This window comes from Patagioenas fasciata, chromosome Z (assembly GCF_037038585.1).
Source record: "Patagioenas fasciata isolate bPatFas1 chromosome Z, bPatFas1.hap1, whole genome shotgun sequence".
Classification (NCBI taxonomy): domain Eukaryota; kingdom Metazoa; phylum Chordata; class Aves; order Columbiformes; family Columbidae; genus Patagioenas; species Patagioenas fasciata.
This window is the reverse complement of record NC_092560.1, coordinates 27816049-27836709: the sequence shown is the minus strand read 5'-3', so window position 1 is coordinate 27836709 and position 20661 is coordinate 27816049. Positions and strand designations below refer to the sequence as shown.

The window sequence follows — 20661 nt, the reverse complement described above, 5'->3', positions numbered from 1 at the left end:
AATGTTTTTTATCATTTATTCTTCAATACCAAAATATTGTGAGTTCAGTTCAACTTGAACCAACTGTATTTGTCAGGGGGGGGGTGGGAGGGGTAGGGAAAGAGCCCAAAATTTTGTGAAATCCAGCAAATCATTCTTTCTTGTGATTTTTTTCCACAAAAATGAAGAATTTAAATTTTCCTGACCATTTGAAGACCACCTCATTTCACTTCAAATCCCTAGTATAACCACAGACAAGGGTACCTAGTCAGTGTAGAGGTCTGTGAAACAAAAATAGTCTATGTGAGTGAAAAATCTGAAAGACCACATTTTAATTATGATTTCTCATAGGTATTTGGGGTCAGATGTTTAAGACTGTGTGATGTACTTAAAAGTTATGTCTTTCAGCAGTCTCCACTACTGACTTCATGAGTCTGCCCTTTTGAAAAGCACCCTCTATCATATTTATGATGTTGTCTTACTTAAAGTGGGTACTAATCTAAGTCTACTGAAGACTTGGTTGTACTCTTGTGACTGCCACAGCAATGAATTCCATGGGGACACCGTGGGTCTGAGCAATGATTTCTCTGCTATATTGGTGACTTTGTAACTCACCTCCAGGTCATATCTGAGTCTTGTTGCTCTCCCTCGGTATTTCCGAGATGCTCTCTTTCTTTCTTCTCATTCATACTGATCATCACAAGATTATCCTTCTACCTTATCTTTCTTCAGTTTCTGCGCAACATCGTTGCTAGCTTCTGCTTAAAGAGGTTTAAAACTTAATCTTAAGTTCTTTATGCTTGCTTTCTACTCAGTATGTCAAATCTCAAACCTCTTTACTTACTCTTTTTATGCATTACTCCCATTTACTTTCATTCTGTCAGTGCTCACAAGCACTTGTATTCATCAGATTTTGATATAACAATTCTTCTTAGTCACAAATTCATTTCCCTGTATGCATGATTCAAGCTCTCTGTTACAACGCATGAGAATCTTACCTTATCCACATTCAGCTTAGTTCTAAAACTCACTTTGACTATTTGTTTTATATTGATATAGAATACATTTTATTTTACATTTTTAAAAATTACGTAGGTATTATTTTATTTGTATAAATGATTTGTAGTTTATCTATTATTATTTCCCTTCCAATCTCTGTACGTAACAGGCTCTTCAGATAAAGGCTGTTTTGGGTATCCAGTTGACATTATTCACCCTATTGCTGGAATCATTTTAACAACAAAGTAATTGAGCTATTCAATCACACCATCACCACTCTGCTTTTATGGTAATATGAAAAAAATATGCTAAACAGCATTTTCAAAAGATAAACCAAAATAATTAGGACACGCACATTTTTTCTGTTTGATTCGTATAAGATTTCTAGTATACAACAGTTTGTATAAGAAAAGTCCATCTCTAATGTTAGTCATGGACAGGGTAAAAAATGTGTAGGCCTAAAGACAATTGCAAACTAGAAAGAAATAATTTCCTGTAATCAGATTCTCCCTTGCTGACATTTACTATAGCCACTTGTAGGTATACTGATAAATGAACATAGGTGGTTTTTCATCTGATAAATAAATAGCACAAAGTGAGAGTGATAAACATGGCTGGATAACTGCAGCCTAACTTTTCAGTCCTCACTCAAATTGGACGCTCTCGTTTTAGAATGTCCTTATTGATTTCTGTGTAAAGTGAAAGAAAAAGAGCAGGGAATTGAGTACAAGAAGGTAAAAGTGTTTCAGTATTATTTAAATACACCTGGGTATGAATAGTTTCACAGAAGAATGTATATGCCTGGGCCAGGTAGCAGAATCCAGAGCCCTGGATTTAGGTGTCCAGCATCCCCACAGAAAATGTTTGCTTCAAAATGGGATGCCTCAAAGTCCTTTCAATGAGACAGCTAACATAGCCAGTGATGACTGAATGTTGGGCTCCGTTCCTTCATTCTATGACTGGAAATGGTGTGTGTCCTGGTTTCCAGGAACTCTATGTTATAGCATTCAACCATGCTGCATGAGATCTGGTTCAGCTCTGGTGCAAGGCAAGTGAAATTTCCCATTTTCCTGGAGCATGCTGTTATGTAATTGTTCCATGCCACACTTGACAGTAAGAAGTTCCATGGGTGGCTAAAATTCTGTTGGGTAGGAATTAGACCAGCCAGATGCAGGGATATGGCAAAGTACTCAGTCCTAACCACTGCGATCTTTAAGGACTTAACTCCTTTTTTATTATGTGCATAGAGACTGGAGTTCAAATTCCTTTTGCCACTAGGCAAAAGATTCCCAGACTGTCATGTTGTTAACAATGTCTCTTAGCAGTAGAGGTCAGATCTGGTCGAGACCAAGAAAACAGTGACAGATTCACTTGTTAAAGAGAAAACGAGGTGGTCCTGTGGAGGCACTGGTAGTTCCCAGTTATGCTGCTCTGCTCAGAAAAAAAATCATCAGCTGGATAGCTTTCTGCCATCCCCTCTCTGATGCCCTGGGCTGCCACCTCAGGTGTGACAGAGACCAGCTCCTAATCCACTTTTAAGTGATCTCTAGCCATTAGCAGTACAGGTATTGTCGTGACAGTACCTACACAATTTTTGGTTTTATTGTTTGATCAAATTCACTCATTAAATCACATAGACTATAAATGGCAATTAAATATACTCTACCTATAGAAACTTTTTTTTTTTTTTTAAGATCAAAATGCTGGACAGTCTAATGAACTGGTATAACGCTGATGTTAAAGTTTCCCCACACCTACTGAGATGGGATAGCTCTGCTCCTTATTCTGAGTGGATAATCTCCTTTAATATGCTTGATCCCTAGGCAATTGTGACTATGTGCCAGAAATGCAGAACATATCAGTAATTTTGCATATAGAACTGGCAGATCTAAAGGTTTTCACCAAAACAAGAGTCTGATCCAGTTCTTGGTAAAGTCAGTGGTACTTTTGCTTTTGATGTCAGTAGGAACGAAGCAGAGCTATGACATTTCCTTGCCTTGACCTTTATTTATTCTGATTACTGTACAGATTTTTTTTCAGACTTCTATTCTCTATTCCAAAAGACATGGAATCAATGGTGTAGACTGGCACAGATGGGCCAGTGCTCCAATCTAAGCTTTCTTACATCAAAAAGACACAGTAGTAAAAAGACTGCAGATAGTGACACAGCAAAGAATCTGTGTTGTATTTAAGCAGCGAATCCTCAATTTTAGACAGATTTTTTTAAGCCTCCTTCATTGTTCAATATTTGTTTTATGATCATCAGGAAGGTAGTTGTGAAAGCCAGTAATGTTTCTCATGGGGATACAGTCAGAACCATAATGCAGTAATAAACATAAATTAGGTTATAAGTCATGTTAACCTTGCACTAGAAAGCAGAAAAAAACACAGAGAAAGTGTCCCTTGAAATAAACTCTAATAGCCATAAAAAAAGACTGTAAAAGGGGAAATAATGTGTAATTGAAAGAGCCTATGGATAAATTTTATTTGTGTTGGTAATATAAAATAGATGTCAGGCACTGGAGAGAAAAATTTTATATTAAAAAATTAGATTTTCTGCTTTAGAATCATTAGCTGTCAGTGTGGAGCCTTAGTCTGCATAATGTTTAGATGTGAGAACAACAGAGTTTTGGTACTGGAATTATGAGAAGCGGTATTAGAAGCAAATTATAGAAGTCTCAATAATGTGTACTTTGTGAATTCTTCTCTCAAGTTAATAAGATTAAAAATATAATGTGTATCAGATTGCACTTTGCCTTGGACCAAGTACATTTTGTGCACTGGTAAGGCAACCAACAAAATGGAAAGTTTATCCTGTATACTGTGTTTTTATGAAAGTGGAATAATAAACGGCTCTGGTTTTGGTTCATGACAATGATCTCTAAGCATAAAGATCCTTGAATTGGTGAGGTATTTGTTTTACTTTTGGATACACCCATTTTCTTTTAGTGAATCCATTCCATTATGAGACAAAAAAGACCTATCTATTTAACTTTCACCCTGGCAAGTTATTTTATGTCATGTTTTTTGTTTCTGCAGAAAACCTCCGTTCTCTGTGTGTGCACACAGAGTCTTGCTTTGTTTATGAGAAACACAAAAGTCTGTTTCAATGGACTTTGACACAAAATTCTTACATCACAGATTCACTAGAAAATGGATAATTTGGCTGTGGATAATTTGGGTTTAGTTGTTTTGTGAAAGACTAAATAATTGGCTTTGCGGGGTAAATTATGCAGAAATTATGTCTTGTAATCCTTCAGTTTGGTGTTTCAACAACATTTTTTTTTTTTTAATTGCTATGTTAAATGAAAGCTAATTCATTACAGAACTGTCACTCCACCAGTAGCTTAGTGGAATTTTTCAGCAGAGGCATTTGTACATAGGGTCAGTCACCTTTTTCATAGCTGTCTCCTTGTGCAGTTGCAAAAGGAGGATTTTGCAAATGTTGTGTATCTTTACCCGTTTAATTCTCACCAAATAGTCTCCATGCTGCAAAGAAGTTTACCGCATCACCTTCTGAAGGTTTGTTATTTTAGCTACAAAACTATTGGTTTGGCTTGAAGACAAATGCAAAATATTGTGTTCATGTTTGCTATTTGTCTCATGCAGCTTACCTGATTAGTTGCTGTTAATGTGTGTTACAAATACTCATCCTTCAAGGCAAGTGAAAAGAGTGGCCTGTAACTTCAGTAGTGCCACTGGGAATACATTTGACCTCGCACCTCCAATCCTGACATTGTTAAAACATATCCCACAACTAGCGAATTTCAATTATTTGTTCAGAGGAGCCATTCATAATTGCCCAGTGTAAGCCTGCCTTTAGGATGCAAAGCAGAAAACAATGACAACGCTACACTGGTGAATTAGAACAGCAGCACTTAAATGTATAAATTAACTGGGCCTCTTTTCACAGCTTTCTCTTTCTATTCTGAGCGGCATCAGTCTGGTGACATCAAAGACAGGATTATGTGAGAAGATAAAAACTTGATCTAGTGTCCATGTTTGAAGTCATGAAAGTCCTCTTCTCTCCAAGCCAAAATAACCCTCCTTATAACACAATGAGCTAGGGTCCAGGTGCAGGAGGGGGAAGGTTTCGGCAAGGCACTGAGGATATCTCAGAGAAGCCAAAGGGTTGTACATGAAGCCATAATCTTCCTAAATGTGCTAAAAGATTTTATGTAGGCTTTGGAAGCTTTGTCCTGTTGATTAATTTGTAAAGTCTTTCTTTTAACTGAAGAATGCTGTTATACATGTGACTTGATTGGCCTTTAATGAGAGTTCAACCTGTTTCACCTACTTTTAGGGAAATCTACATCATGGTGCATGAAGAAGAAACAGGAAATGCTAAACCACAGTGTAATCTGAGAGTACACTGTGATCATACCTTGTTAGTTCCTGTGCATGTTATGTTCCATCTCTGTTGTATCTGATATGTTGCCTATGGATTACAAAAGGATTTAGAATGTAAGGCAAAATGTTGGGCTTTTAATACGTTGAAACTTGTTCCCCTCAATGAGGGAGTCTTCTTACATTCATATATTCTCTCATGCTGAAATGATCTGCCCTGGGTCTCCACAAATTTCCTGAGACCAATGCCAATTTTCACTTTGTAAAGATGAGCAGCTTCAGCACTTCATAAAGAAGACTTTTGTCTTAACGTGAGCATCTCCAAAACACATGCCCTTAAAAGCTCTTGCTCTTAAAACAGTGAAACTGTCATGGACTTGGATAGTCTCTCAACAGGCCAAAGCAAGCACTTTTGTCCAGCTTAAAATGCAGGCCAATTGCTGTAAGATTTTATGAACATCAGATACAAGTGGGAATGTTTGCCATTTGTACTATCTATGATCTTGCTATATGGTCCTCTCTTTGCCCTGCATTTTCGGCCTGTGATGCACGTTCACTAGCAGAGGAGATACAAAGATAGCAGTCTTTCAGGTCATAACTATAGACAATCAGATGCAACAACCCTCAGGAAAAGTATGGCATTAATATAGCAGATGTCTGATATTTCCCACATCCTCAATTCAATTTGTCTCCAGTGGTGGGAGAAGATCTCTCAGTGATGTATTTACAATTACTTTAAAGTAATGTATCTGAGCTTTACTGCAGTTTATTTATCTTATGAACATGCTTCCGGACAAATAGCTATGTTTTTAATAGAAATATTAGAATAAATAGGTTTCATTCAATTTGAATTATGATAGTAAATTGAATATTATTATTCAACAATGTGATTTTGTACTGGTTTTATGTGTATGATCCACGTAGCTACATATTTCAATGGCTATAAAGCAGTACAATTTATTTCTTTTATAGTGGTATCCAGGTACACATGATTTCTAACTGCCAATTCCCAAACTCCCTGCCTAGCTATATCTATTACTTGTGAGGTCATTTCTCCTTTCTCCTACTGAGTTTAAGTCATTAAATGCATCCTGCCCTTTTCATTTGTAAAAGGTTTAGACTGGATAACTCTGTTGAAATGAAAGGTTTATTAGCGCAAGATTCATGGAAGAACCATCAGTAGCATCTTCATTAGATTAGTCCCTGACAGACAGGGTAATTTTGAATGTTTCTTCATTATGAAGGTTACACTAGTCAGTGCTTATTCTATAGGCAGGTAGTGTATCAATTAGATTTCATCAGGATACACAAACCGTTAGAATATGAGTTTTCCAATGGTATTACTGCTGTGACATAACACGTGTGGCAAGTCAGTCTCACATGTGGATATTTTCTTCTGGTCTCGCTTTCAGGCAGCACAGTGATGCTAAAGTGATTGGATGAGTAGAAAGAAAAGTTTTCATTACTTGATGATGGTGGGAAGGCCCTCATAGAATATTTTCAAGATGTTAAAGGGGGAGCAACTTTAATCCTGCAAGAGGCCCTTGAAACTTCTTTTAGCATTTGCAGTTCTGGGTGGTCCAGCTGAATCCTTTGTGGTCATTAGGGTCCCCATAAGCATTTTGATGACAACACAATTCATGGAAATTCTTGGGAGAAGGGTCTGCAAGAATATTTAACAAGCTCTCAACATCTTTTACTGCTTCTAGGCAGCTTTCATCCCCCACCTTCCAGTATTTTGTCTCTGCTAGATACAGAAGCAGGAAAGGTTTGATAAGAAAAATTATTGAGAACAAACAGAGACCTGCATAAATGAAAAGAACTAGGTAGTATTCATGCTAGAGCTGAAAGCAGTTGCCTAATTGGTTAAGTGCACAACAACAAAAAGCTGACATCCATCCATCTATCCATACTTGGGGCTGGACGCTGCCATCTACCAGCATCAGGACCTCAAGGCACAGTAACGCTGTTCTTCCAGGGAGCCAAAACTCTATGGCCCTTGGAAAAGGGATAATGCTAATTAGAAACCACAAAGCCCAAAGGGAAACCTGATTAACTAGCTTAGCTCTGTAAGAAAATGAAAATATTTGACTCAGATGGGGCTCAAAGGAAACAGGAAATTTGTCTGAATTCAGCTGGTCTCTGCGGCAGTGCTGGGACCCAAAGGTTATTTTTATGAGAGCATAAGTGGATTTTACTGCTTTCTTCCAAGCAGGACAGGTAGCAGCATCTATTCCAGAGTACTACCAATGCAATGTTTTGTTTCATAAGACTTTAGGTTTTTTTCATCTGTGCATTTCTGAGAATTGAATTAAAAGGGATCTATCAAAATGGAAAGATCTTCCCATGAAAGAGAATATGATAGAAGCTTGCAAGTTAGGCTTGAACCAATACTTAGATACAGCTTCCGACTCTGCTACCAGCTACCTAAGCAAAGTTGGGGTTTCTTTCTGTTATTCACCTGTAAAATAAGATAGTAGTGCCTTTCTTTTCTTCTACATCTATCCCTGTTAAACATCTAGAATGACAAAAACTTGATCTTGACTAGACCCCTAATTTCCTGAGTAGACTGAAAATACTTACTTCTCCTCTGACTTGCAAGTTCCCAATGAATGAAAACATTATGGCTTTGAGTTTTGTTTACCTATTCCTTTGTTATGGCAGTGCCTTTCACTAAGCAGATCCTGTAGTGTTTCCATCATTTGGCCTAGTGGGTTAGAAAGTAAAGTGTTCCTGTAAGTACAGGAATGGTACTGAAGAGTTTGGGAACACATAGAGAAGTCTCGAAATGTCCTGGCCCTAGTGGGTCAAAAAAACTAAATCATTTCCTTTCGTTATATCCACCAGACAGATTTGAATAGAAACCATGTGGACCTACCCTTCCTCTCAGCCTTCTGTGACTACTGCAGAAATTATCACCTGGATGCCAGTATCCTGCTAAATATTTAATAAGAAATTCTAAAATCAAAGAAATATCGAAAATAAAAATATCTTCATCATTACCAACAAAGACTAATTTTGTGAATCATCTTCATTGTATCTTCATTAATTTTGATTGAGAAAAAGCTATAGAAAATCCCTTTCATATTTAAAAGCCAAAAATTTATGTCCACATCTTGTGATTTTTTCTCTGTTAATAAGCTGATTCATGCACAATTCTAATTCCTTTGACATGACAGCTATAAGTGTTATGTAGAACTTTAAAAATGACCTTCCAAAATTTTGAGATTGAAGTATCACATTTCACCAAGCATTGGCAATCTTGGGAACTTCCACCATAAACTTTCTATTTTCTTGCATGAGACTCTCCGTGTAATTTTTTGTGTTTTAAAGCTGGAGATTTTCTTTCAACAGCATTGATAGCATTATTGGGAAAAACAAACAAACAAACAAAAGTGTAAGTGAAGCAGAAGTGAAATAATTTAAACCAAATTCTGTTTACCAACTCTGTAATATTTTTGGTAATGCTTATCAATAAGAAAATTTATCTCATAGGCAACTAGTATGTTCCCATCTGTAGGATGAAAATTGTTTGTTTCAGGCTGCATTGGTACAGGTTTCTTGACTTCAGTATTTCCTTCATAGGTTATGAAAAAGTGCCAGAGATTTTGTTTTCATTGACTTAATTGTGTGACAGTAAATGATGCAGTAATGCTGTGAATTAAAGAAAAGGCAATCCCCAGCCTTGGGATTGTTGACACCAGGATGAAAAAGTTCAGCCTGAACAGGTATGTGAAAGCTTTCCTGGCATTCAGAAGTCAAATTCCCCAAGGAGAAGACAATGAAACTTTGGTACAGATCTTGCAGCTACCCTCTACACCAAAATTCTTGTGCTAGAAAGATAGGCTATTATCAGCCAGCAGTGACAGATCTCTTCCTGCCTTCTCCTTCCATGAATTCCAAGAAAATCCCACTCCCCACTCCTGGGGCTTCCAGAAAACTGCTGGTATTCACAAGATGCCTCTCTGATGGCAGCAAATCACTGCCACTAGTGTGATCTCACTCTTCTTCATGGTCATCTAAATAGGGAGAAGTTCCAAGTGACAGTTTTAATTTTCAACAGACCAAAGGAATGTAGTTGTGTTCGGCAGTTTTCTGATTCCTGGCTGGGAGGAATGTGTGTTTGTGATGATTCTGAGGCATTATTGGGAAAACTAAATCTGTTGGCAGCAGGATTAACTTCTGTATAAAAATTCTTCTCACTGAAGAAATTGTAGATGGTCAGTAGCTGACAAAATGACATAACATCAAAACACCTGCTAAGCTAGTATTTCTTCACAATGGATAGAGAATTGATCACAAAATTGCGTGCTCCAGAACTCAGGAGAAATGCACAGTCAGACTGTGAGAATATGGATGGTAGAGTAGACACTTTTCAGTTTGGTATCATGGAGCTGTAGACACAATCAGAAACTAATAAAACTCAGAGTAGTCGATTAAAAAGTACTATGCAAGGAAGGAAGGAATGGGGATGACTAAAAGACCCCTGTATGTACGCTAAAGGTGATAGGAAGTCATGGGAACTTTCAATTTCTTTCTTGACCTTCATTCATATTCCTGAATAATCAGTGAGTTTTCTATTTATTTGTTGGGAAAAAAAATAAAAAAGAATCCTCTGAGTTGCTTGTATTTGTCAAACCTCCTCAGATACCCTTGTTATAAGACCTAAAATGCATAAATTTACATGCCATGTTACTTAATTTCACCTTATTTCAGTGTATAGTAAGGCTTTGTGTGAGGTTCTAGTCCTCCTCTACTTACACTGATCATCTGCCATGATATCAAACTCTTTACTAAAGCTCTGTTAAACATTCAGTCTATTGCACTACTTTTATTTTCACTAAAAATTGGTTACGAGAAAAAAGCATCAAGCTATTCTACCATAGCTTGCGTTTGATGCATGCAAGTTGCATTTTATATTTATTGTTCTTTCCTTCACAAATTCCATGTCCTTCAAAATAAAGTCAGCCTAATAAGCTAATTTTTTCAATGTATTTTCCCTTGATTTCTGCCTGGAGGTTTGCAGATGAAATGTGTTGATGATCCAGAGATACATTTTCAAAGCAGAGAATATATTGAAATGTAAAATCTGGAGTAATATGCATTTTGACCCACAATTTAAGACGGTGTTTTCAACCTACTATTTTGTTTGCTTCTTTGTTTGTTTGTTTTCAGCACTGTTGAGTAAATTAAGCTATTTGTAGTTTTTTAAAAAGCTTGTAAACAAATCTAATGTAAATATACCAGAAGCTCAGTAAGGATATGATTTCACTTGTTATCTGTTTCACTAGTGGAACTTCATTTTGAAGATGCATCATATTAATCCTCTTATTGTTTTGTCTTTGTGTCTGTTGCAAATACTTGAAGAAGAAGTGATAAATTGGTTTCCTTTCTAGGTTTCATCCCAGTAGTCCTATTCAACTTTAAAAACTGTATAGTGTGATAATCAGACAGCAATGTACCATGTTATATTGCATTTTCTTCAAAGCTGAGGTGTACCAGGAAAGATTTTTCACAACCATTCAGTAAAAATCAGTTAAGCAAGATGTAAGCCCCTACCAGTTAGAGCTACACATTTTATTAAGTATATGAAGTATCACAATCATTTGCAGATTTAAATATCTGTTTTGGTTCAAATTCATACCAACCACAGTTAAAATACCACATGGTGATTAAGAAAACTCTAATTTCGAGCATTAAGAGGAGATAAATCCAAATCACATGTCCTATGTAAAGCAGTAGGTTAATAAAACACAAATAGCTACTACAATCACATTACTAAGTTCTATTACATTTTTCCTTGCAAATGATGATTTTAGAGTAGCAGTTCTATGGTGCAAGCAGTACATAAACACACGTTTTTCTCCTTTCTTTCTGCACTTTTATCCAGAACTAATAATTTATGAGCTTCATATTATTCAGATCATCGTGAAAGGAAGAACCGATCCACACTGGGAGTTTGTTGTGTAGTATGTGGAGTTAAAAGCCTTTCTTGTTAGAGTCAATATTGATGATAAATAAATATTAGCAACCCTTACCTGTAAAAGAATCATTTCCCTAATAATTTATTCACTGTAACACTCTGTTCAGCCAAAAACCTACCTTTTGACAGTAAGGGGCAGTGATTAGTTGATACAGAAGATCAAGTTGTTTTTACTTTTTTGAATGAGTGCTTTAAGACAACTCTCTAGCTTAAAAAGTAGAACATCCTTGGTCCCCTTGGTTCAAAGGGCTGTTAATGTCTATTGTCCAATTACTGTTTTAAGGAGTGATATATAATAAAAACAGTCCATGCAGTGTGGACTTACACCTTTCTCCTAGGTCTTTTGCCTTAAAAACAAATTTCTGTATCTTATTGAAAATTAGTACCTCTCCCAGTGTAGATTAAGCATCCACATGAAGTTTAGAGAAATATTACAAGATTTTGTGGTATATTACAAATGTCAGTTTCATTAAAACATATATTTTATAACTCTGTGAAGCTCAGCATTAGAGTTGGAGTTTTTTGTGTGTGTCAGAACTTGGTTATTTTCTCCTCCAAAAGGCAAACAGTTTCTCTTCACTGGTCCTGTAACCAGAAAAGCAGATATAGACAAAAGCAATACACTGACATGTCTGTCAATGCCTAGAGCAGCATGGATGCCTCAGACATGCATGGCATAGACATGCCCAATGTTATAGTGCCAGGACACAGATGTCTGGAGTTATTCCTCCATCTTTGAAGGGGTTCAAATCCATATCTATGTTCAGTCTACTCCATCAGATATGTTGGCATAGTATAAAAAGGGCTCTCAGTCTCTCATGCTGAAACTTTCTAATTGTTAAAATTAAATTCACCAGAAAATAAGCATATCAATCCAGTCAGGGAGGCACTTGCCTTGGAAAGAGGAACTTGGGCATTCCTGGACCATTAAAAGTATTTTTCATTTGAAACATACACAAATAGCACAATTAGGAGTTTGGATTCTTTGCCTCTGCATTTCTGCATGCATCCATGATGTCTTCTCTCACATATAATACACTGAAATAACATTAAAACATTGCTTCAATTTAGGACACTTGGCTAGGAACGGGAGACCCTGATCCCCTCTCTGATTAAGAGCAATTGTTATAGGTCACTCTGTATGTTCATCTAGCCCAGTGTCCTGTCTCCAACCGTAAGCAAACAATGGGTGCTCTAGAAAGAGTAGCACAGAAAAAGCATGTGATGATACTTTCAGAAATACATTACTAGCATAGCAAATCCAAGCAAGAGGTAGCAACTTTTTATAGAACAATCCCCAGTAGATTTATCTTACATTAATTTTCCAGTTGTTCTTCAAGTGCATGTAAAATTTTAACACCCTCAACATCCTGCAACAATAAATTGCAGTATTCTAGTAAGTGCTGTGTGAAGTATCCCCTCTTTCTGTTTGCTTTGAATCCTTTTGATGACTCCAAGTTCAGGTACTGAGAGAAAGAATGAGCATGTGTGCCTTCTCCAGGTCTCTCATGATTTTATAAACTTGTGTCATATGCCCCTGTATATCCTTGCTTTCCTGAAGAGTCTTTGTCTATTGAATTGCTACTTGTACAGAGGATGTAACTTTCATTATTCTACCTGATTCTCTCTGTATCCCACTCACAGAACTTTGTGTTGCATGCAAGCTTGCTTAGGGTTTGAACAGGGACATGATATTTTCTCTTGTGTCCTCCATTCCTTTCCTAGTAATTTTGCTTTTTTTCATAGCTAGTGACAATTGAGCCAACATTTTCATAGAGCTAACCAGTATAACTTTGTAACACTCCTAAATTCAGGACCTATTCTTGTGTATATAAAATCAGGATTATTTTCCCCATGCATATCAGTTTGCATATACCAAAAGTGAATTTAATTTTCAATTGTATTATCCTGTGAGACTCAGTGGGAATGTCTTTCAGCAACTCCAAATTTGTCAGCTATTCCTTTTTATTAGTCTGAATGTCTTAATACTAGTGAGCATCTGTCACTTCCCTGTCCATAACTCACCTTTTGCATACCACAACTACAAATTTCTGGGACACCCAACACCAGTCCGTATGACACTCTGATGTGAAAATTTGCCATTTATTCCTATCCTTCTCTTCATCTATTATGTATTTTCTCCATGGCTGCTGGACTCTGCCTTCACAGAAAAGCACCCAGGCCCCGTGGCTTGTTTCACATTTCATGAAACTTAGATTTATTGTTGCTATGTAATGCCATGACTTCACAAAAAAGCATGACTTTTCTCTGTCTGCCATTTTGCAGTTGGCTGATTTTGATACACAGATGCGAATTTGAATCCTTTTGAGTCGAAGTGATATTGAACTAAAATTTCCCTCAGAGGTTCTGAGTGCTCTGACCATTAGGCTTTTCTACATGGACAGTGCCAGTGATCACATGATATGAGCAAAGAGAGAGGACCATTTGTGACATGGTTAAATATCTGCAGGATAGGGACCTGTAGGCAGTGAGGTTTGTATTTAGCATATAGATGTCTAAAATCATACCTGGTTTACCTAACTAAAGCTATTAATCTAACCATGTGTTCAGCCAAACTCCAGAAGCAGAGGTGAAATTGAATGAATGAATTAATGAAACTATTATGAATTCCAAGCACTCACAGGGATGACTGTATAGTAAAATAGGTTTTATGGATAATCATTTGAAATAAAAACTTACAATAAAAGGGGAAATCTGATTCCACAGCAGCAGCAAAATTCCAAGCAGATTTGCCAGATCAATTTCTGGCCAGAGAGGCTTCAGGACAGAGTCAATGGAGCTCAGAATTTCAGTAGTTATGTTGTAGGAAGTGTCATTGAGATCAAAATATAGTCACTGAAACACTGCTATCATATTTCAAACAATAAAACACATTAATTCTAGAGGACTTACTGCATGTGCTTGTCTTTCTTGACCTGCATGCCCTATGGACTCAAAATACACAAAGCAGTGCCTTGGTTGGGCATAGTTTCCCACAGGTAGCAATAATAATTGCTACATTAGCTAGCCACAATAGATCAGAAGCATACTGGAGTGGAATCAATGCCTTTTCTTAGGCCTCCATTCTTCTAACACAAACGTTTAGTTCGCTACTTTTGGCAATCTAATGATTTGAAGATTAAACTTGTTTGTCCTACTTGCCTCTGTTTAAAACCATCCTGTCTGCACCCATTCAGTGAAAGCTCATCTGCCTGAGCAGAACGTGCAGAACACGTATGTGCCTTAATCTGAAGTCAAGCAGTTGCTGCATGAGGCATACTGGTACAGCAGACAACAAAATCTAGTAGTTAGCACAGGACTGTTTTTCTGTTTGGTTTGTCAAGTGAAAATCTTACCCTTCACCAACTTACACCTGCTCCTCTGCTTGGAAGAAAGGATACTATTTCATTTCTATAAATCTTATACCATTGGTTTTTTTCGAGCAGCATTGGGATTGGTTTTGTTTATGTATTGGGGTTACTGGCTGTTGATACAAAATTGGTGTAATATTGCAAAGGCAATGTTTAGAGATGGAGTTCTTAAAAATAAGGAAAAAATGTGTAAACTAGTTAGAAAATATTTCTTGATTGGTTAATTTTCTCTTCCCATCTAACAATGTGAAATGTCAGGTTCTGACCCCCTAATAATTTTTATTGTACCAGCTACGAAAAAGAACACCGTCTTTTGGTCACACAAAGTCTAGGCAACTGCCTTGGGAGTTACACTAAACCCTCCGGACGATCGACCCGGGGCCTAAGCTCCCCTCTCCGCTAAAACTACCTCTGATGAGAAAAGCCTATTGCAAACAGCGCATATTTACCCCGCAAACCGCTGTCTGAGCGATTGTTCCCGGAGCGCCCACCCGAGGTGTGAGCTGAAGCTCCGAGCCTCAACCCCTCCTCGACTGCGCACCAGTGCTCTGGCAGCCGGGCTCTGTCGCGACACCCACCCCGTCCGCTGCCCGCTCCCTGCCCGGGGTCGAACGGCGGCAGCCCCGCTGCCTACACCCTGCTGCGCAGCCAGTGCCGCGGTGCTTCCCGGACCGACCTCCTGGCACCAGCTAGAGTTTTCCCGCGATTGAATTTAGAAGATTATCGAGAATCTTAGAAGTCTCCGGAATCCCCTGAATAATTCCCAGGAGGATTAACTGTTTTCCTGCTCCGCATTTCCCGTTCCTCTTGCTCCTTGGACCAACGTGTGGGGAAAATTCATCTTCCTACAGATGCTTTCGAGCCCTGGACAGCAGCCACACTGAGAGTGGTGGAAGATATTTAGGTACCTGGAGCTATACAAAACTACCGGTATTCGCGATTTATCATTTATTTATAAGCAATTATTTTTTAGCGGCAGAAATATCAACTTGCCTCCCTGCCTGAAAAGGAAGACAGCAGAATAAAGAAAATGTGAAGCTTTTTTTTTTTTTTTTAATTTAATTTCTTCTGGATGTCGAATACCTGCTCGATTTGTCTGGCTGCAAAACTTTAGAGGCAATTTCCCCTTCCAGTCCGATTTCTAAGCCGTGATACCGATCCGTGCCTCATCAACGTAACATTATCAGCAGTATTTTTCAGCGCTGGACGTGCTATGATTTTGGAAATTAAGGTCTAACCCCGCTCTGGAGCAGAGGGAACAACTAGAAATTCAACAGTTCCGGTTGAATTTGAAGCGGTCAAACGGTGAGTGGTGAAAATTTTGGGCAGCGAGCACGCGAAGCCAAGCAGTTTTGCTGTTCCTAGCGATAGTTTTTCTGGCTGCAGGTCCACCAAGAAGAACAAGCCTGACACAGGGTACCCTTCCCCCGGGGCTGGAACTGCGACCTGACCTCTCGGGGCGTGGCAACTCGGCCAGCCTGAGGCGGGGAAATCCCTGGCAGCGCCTGGGGTCCAGCACTCACTGAAACCAGTGGCAAAACTCCAGCTGCCTTCAGCGGGATCTGGATCCGAGCCAGTGCCTCCTCCTCAGATACGACGGCCGGTGCTTCGCTCTTGAGCTGCGGGTGGCAGCGAGTCAAAGCATCTCTGCAGCAGTATGCGATTTACCTCTAAGAGGCTTCTCTCCCTGTAAATCCCCCTGCTTTGCCGTCAAGAAAACTTTTGGGTACGTCTGTCTGGGGAGGGTGAGGGGACGGGCACTGGGGAGTAAGGGAGGCGAACCTACGCTACGAGCACGCGTCTCTTAACCGGTGTAAAAGGCGAGTATTTGAAACATGAGCACCAGCAGAAGCAAATGAATAGATGGGCTTTAATGAGCACTGGTGTACAGCAGGGCAGACAGGATACGGCAGCAATCACTCACAAACCAGCCGGGACTCACCAGCCAGTGCATTTGCTCTCTGACTTCTGATCCCTCTGCTTCACACAGACCTCTCGTCTGTTGGAAGGTTATTTTCAGTAAAGTGCTTTTCCCGAATAATTTTTTAATCCATTTTTTTTGTTGGCTTTCTTCATTACCCTCCACCCTCCGCGATTTTAGTGTTCACACTCACGTGGAAGAAACGCCAAGCAACACATACAAAATAGCGGTATCTGTGAGCGGTGAAAGGTGATGTGAAAATCACAATCTACACATGGCGGGGCTGTTTTAATGAGAAACTAGGGAATTCGGACACCCACACACAGCTTGAGAGGCCAGGTCACGCTTCAGTCCCTCCTAAGGTACTGCCCTCCGACGTGAAATATTGGGATGGACTGTAAAATATGAGGGGGAAGGACAAGTGATCGTTAGTTAAAGGAGCCCTTCGACGTCAGTGTCGTTGTCATTTAAATTCCCACTTTTAATTAATTAATCTATCTGTTTAAAGCTTACTCTTTAAACAGTCAGCGTTACACATCCTGAGATCCCACAGCTCACCAGGGTCCAAAGTAACCGCTTTGGCCACGTCTTTCGGAGCAAGTTTGGGGCAGAGGTTTCCTGTCTCTCGGGGGAGAGGGGAAAGCAGCGTTCAGTAGGGGTTTTACCCTTCTGATTCCCCAGAATCCCGGCAGACTACAGCCCTCTTCCATCGGGCCCCGAGTAGAAACCTGCCTGTCGGCCGCCCCGGGAGGAAGGCTCGGCGGAGTACCCGGGCTGCACGGCCGCAGACAGTCGGGGTGGCGAGGAGACCTTCCCTGCTGGGACCGTCCTCCGAGCCACCCCTTCTGGCCCCGGCTGTGACTTTTCACATCACCTCTCCGCTACTAACGATATTTAACGACGATAAAAGCTCTTACCTGCGACCTGGCTCTCAAATAATCTGATTGTACACAACATAAACACAGACACCAGTAGAGGAATAGTCATGGGATCGATCAGGTTTCCGCGTCGCACGCATGGCCTGGGTCCCCACCTGCTCTCCTTTGGGAGCCTGGGGGCCTTTACTCCCCCGACCCCTTGCCCTTTAGGAGTGCACCAGGACGGAGTGGAGGGAGCCCTTGCCCTCAGTGGTGTTACTCGCGGTCTGTTCCAGCAGTGAAGCAGCGGCCGGGGAAGCGGCGGGGCAGATCTGTGAGGCGGCGACCGTCAGAGCGGGGATGGCCGAGGCGGCGGGCATGGCCGGCGCCGGCTTGATGGGTACCGGGACGGCGGGCATGGTCTGCGCCGACGGGTGGCAGAGCGCCTTCACGGGCACTCCAAAGGGTCCGTAGTCGGGGGACACGGGCACACCGGACACGGAGTCCATCACCCCCACGTGCGGCCACATGGAGCTCACCACGCTGCTGAGCTGGCTGGGCACCGTGTAGCCCAGGTGGTGCATCACCGAGGCCAGAGGCAGCCCGCTGGCCTGCAGCACGCCCTTGTAATCTCTACCGATGATGTTTTCGATGGCGAAGGGATGCTTGAAGCCCGAGGGCTGGCTGCTCCCGTAGGGTGAGAACTGCGGCAATCTCCCCACGGCGGCCGCCGCCGCGGCAGCGGCCACGGCCGCCTCGGAGCCCGCCAGCCCCGGCACCTTGCCCGGAGGAGGTGGTGGCGGTGGCGGCGGCTGCGGGTGAAAGTAGTGCACCATGTGCGGGGCGGGAGCCGGGGGCTTGCCGGGGCCGCCGCCACCCGCCCCGCCACCGCCGGGCAGGTGATGCTCGGGGCGCAGGACCTTGAAGCGCTTGCGGCGGCGGAGGAAGCTGCCGTTTTCAAACATGTCCCCGCAGTCCGGGTGCAGCGCCCAGAAGCTGCCCTTGCCCGGCTGGTCGGGGCGGCGCGGGATCTTGATGAAACAGTCGTTGAAGGAGAGGTTGTGGCGGAGGGAGTTCTGCCAGCGCTGAGTATGTTCCCGATAGTAGGGGAACCGCTCCATAATGAACTTGTAGATGTCGCTCAGGGGCAGCATCTTCTCGGCCGAGTGCTGGATGGCCATGGCCGTCAGGGAGATGTAGGAGTAGGGCGGCTTCTGGTCGCTGTAAGAGCTCTTCCCCGGCCTGGGCATCGCCGCCCCGCCGCAGCCCTCCCGCGGCCGCACGACCCCGCCGCGCTGCACCGAGCTCTGATTTGTCCCCCTCACGGAGGGCTCGGGATGTCGGAAGGGGCGCTGCCCTGCCCCGCTAACGTCCCTACATCCTGGGCTCCACCCGCCCGGCTCAGGAGGGATTGCCCCGCGTCCCGCCGGCGGACTCCACACACAGCTCCCTGGGGCAGCCTCGCCCCGCGGGTTGTGCTTGCTTTGCCACCCCGCTGCGTGCCAGAGAAGCAACTGCCGCCGAGGCCGTGGGACCTCGGGAGGCACGGGAAGGCAGGTCCTGTCTCTCGCTGCTGTCCCTGCTTTCTTCCTGGAGACTGCCGAGTCTCCCGGGCTTCCCCGCTGCCGCCTGGAACACGCTGCTGGAGTTGGTACTCCGCAGGCAACAAGGGCTCGGGAGCATGAAATTACCCCGGACCTCTGCAGAGGCAGGGAGGAAGGAAATAAAAACGTCCCTCTCACCGATTTGTCCGGTGTCCCCTCAAAAGTTTGCAGCGGACAGCAGAGGCGAGAACCGGGTGCCGGCGGGGAGAGAAGGCTAGCGGGGCGGCAGCCGCCTTGGCTGTGGCGGGGCTGCGCGCTACAGCGCGGTTTTGTAATGATGCCCGAGTCGGGAGACCCCCGCAGCTCCTGCTCTTTTGCTATCACATGACAGCGGCTTGGGGACTTGACGAGTCGTGGAAAAGGAGCGAGAAACGTCTCCCCGACTCCTCTCTCACTCACGCCTCCTCAGCAGGGCAAGGTGGATCCAGGGGGGCTGAGGAAACGCCATGTGAGAGGGAGATATGGTTTCAAAACACCAGACAGGGAACAGCAGCCCCCACGGGGAAGCTCCATCCTCTCCTCTCTCCCCGCTAGCCCTTTCTTAGCCTTCGTATCCACTTTCTTCCCCTTTCGCCCCTCGGTCCCGCACAGCCTGTCTCCCAGCAGCAAGCGCAAAGGGCCTCCGAGGCCACCGCACCACTGGGAGGTGGAAAATGGGCGAGAGCTTTCCTCCTCCCAGAAGCAAGTCGTGCCAAGCATTCCAGGGAAACGGGCGTCAAACTAGCCCCGGGTATCATCAAGCAGGAAACTCCGAAGGCCCTTTGGAGTAATTTCTTTACATCCCTTACACTAAGTTTAGAAAGCCACTCGAAGCCTAGCAGGAAAACAAGAGAGATGCAAAAAGTCCTACGGTCTTAACTCCAAATCGTTACGGCCAACTCTTGTTACTGGCCGCCATGCGGCTCGTAGAAAACAAGTGAGAGAACCAGCCAAAGCATCCTCCGAGCGCTTCGAGATAGCTACTTAGCGCCAGTGTTGATTTATACTGGCTCATTAGTAGGAATCAATGAACAGTGCAACAATTCATATCTATCCTCCAAACGTACTGTACTATAGTGGGCAGACTGTAGATTTGAGTGAGAAACAGGCAAGCCTGCTCCCTTTGCTGCCGCTAGAGTTGGAAGAAATCCTGCCCAACGCAAGCAGCTACCAGAGCTCAATTAGCGAGATGCTACAGGAGGTGTCAGCATTGAAATGATTAGTCCGACTTTTATTGGCTAAATAAATAAGTTGAACGAGCCTTACTATAAAAATAATAATAACAAGAAGAGCTCTTTTCAGCCCAGCCGTCCACACTGCTGGCGTGGGTCAACCGCCGCGGGTTCCCGTTCCCGCCGGGGTTCCGGCGGGGTCAGCCGTGCTGGGGCTGGGGTGCGAGCAGGATCCGACCTGCCGTGCCGATAGCGCTCCGCTCCCGCCATTGGGGTGTGTGTGTTTTGGGCAATCAAAGCTAGTTGTTTGTCTAAGAGTCAGGCGTTGCAGGCAGAAGCAGCGGATGGGGAAGGGGAAGAAAAATGTTTTCAGTGTCTACCTTTGATCTCTGCCAAGAGGATGAAAGAAAAACTAATTTAAATGCCTTCCTTAAGTAACGTGTATTTAA

At 42.4% G+C, this 20661-nt stretch overlaps 1 protein-coding gene and 1 long non-coding RNA gene across 4 annotated transcripts in view; one reads left to right on the top strand and one right to left on the bottom strand.

Annotated features, from left to right (window-relative positions):
* Nucleotides 1–16732, top strand: part of LOC139826438 (uncharacterized) — a 42272-nt gene extending 25540 nt beyond the window's left edge. Inside the window, exons 2-3 of one of the 2 annotated variants that reach the window (XR_011736503.1) lie at nucleotides 14971–15984; nucleotides 16066–16732. This is a non-coding gene — a long non-coding RNA (uncharacterized lncRNA). Of the gene's footprint in view, nucleotides 1–14970 lie in introns of both variants that reach the window. The other variant, XR_011736502.1, reaches the window with a different exon arrangement.
* Nucleotides 16733–17684: 952 nt separating this feature from the next.
* FOXB2 (forkhead box B2) lies at nucleotides 17685–18707 on the bottom strand. Of its 2 annotated transcripts, XM_065861485.1 has the most exons (2): nucleotides 18291–18707; nucleotides 17685–18212 (listed from the first exon to the last, which is right to left on the bottom strand). In XM_065861485.1, the coding sequence occupies exons 1-2, from the start codon at nucleotides 18705–18707 to the stop codon at nucleotides 17685–17687; spliced, it is 945 nt and encodes a 314-aa protein (XP_065717557.1). The 2 variants fall into 2 exon arrangements, with proteins under 2 accessions (XP_065717557.1, XP_065717556.1); XM_065861484.1 differs by having other exon boundaries at nucleotides 17685–18707.
* Nucleotides 18708–20661: the final 1954 nt, after the last annotated feature.

Excerpts from the sequence above, each read along its gene's own strand:
- FOXB2 (XM_065861484.1), bottom strand. The coding sequence starts at position 18,707 with ATGCCCAGGCCGGGGAAGAGCTCTTACAGCGACCAGAAGCCGCCCTAC.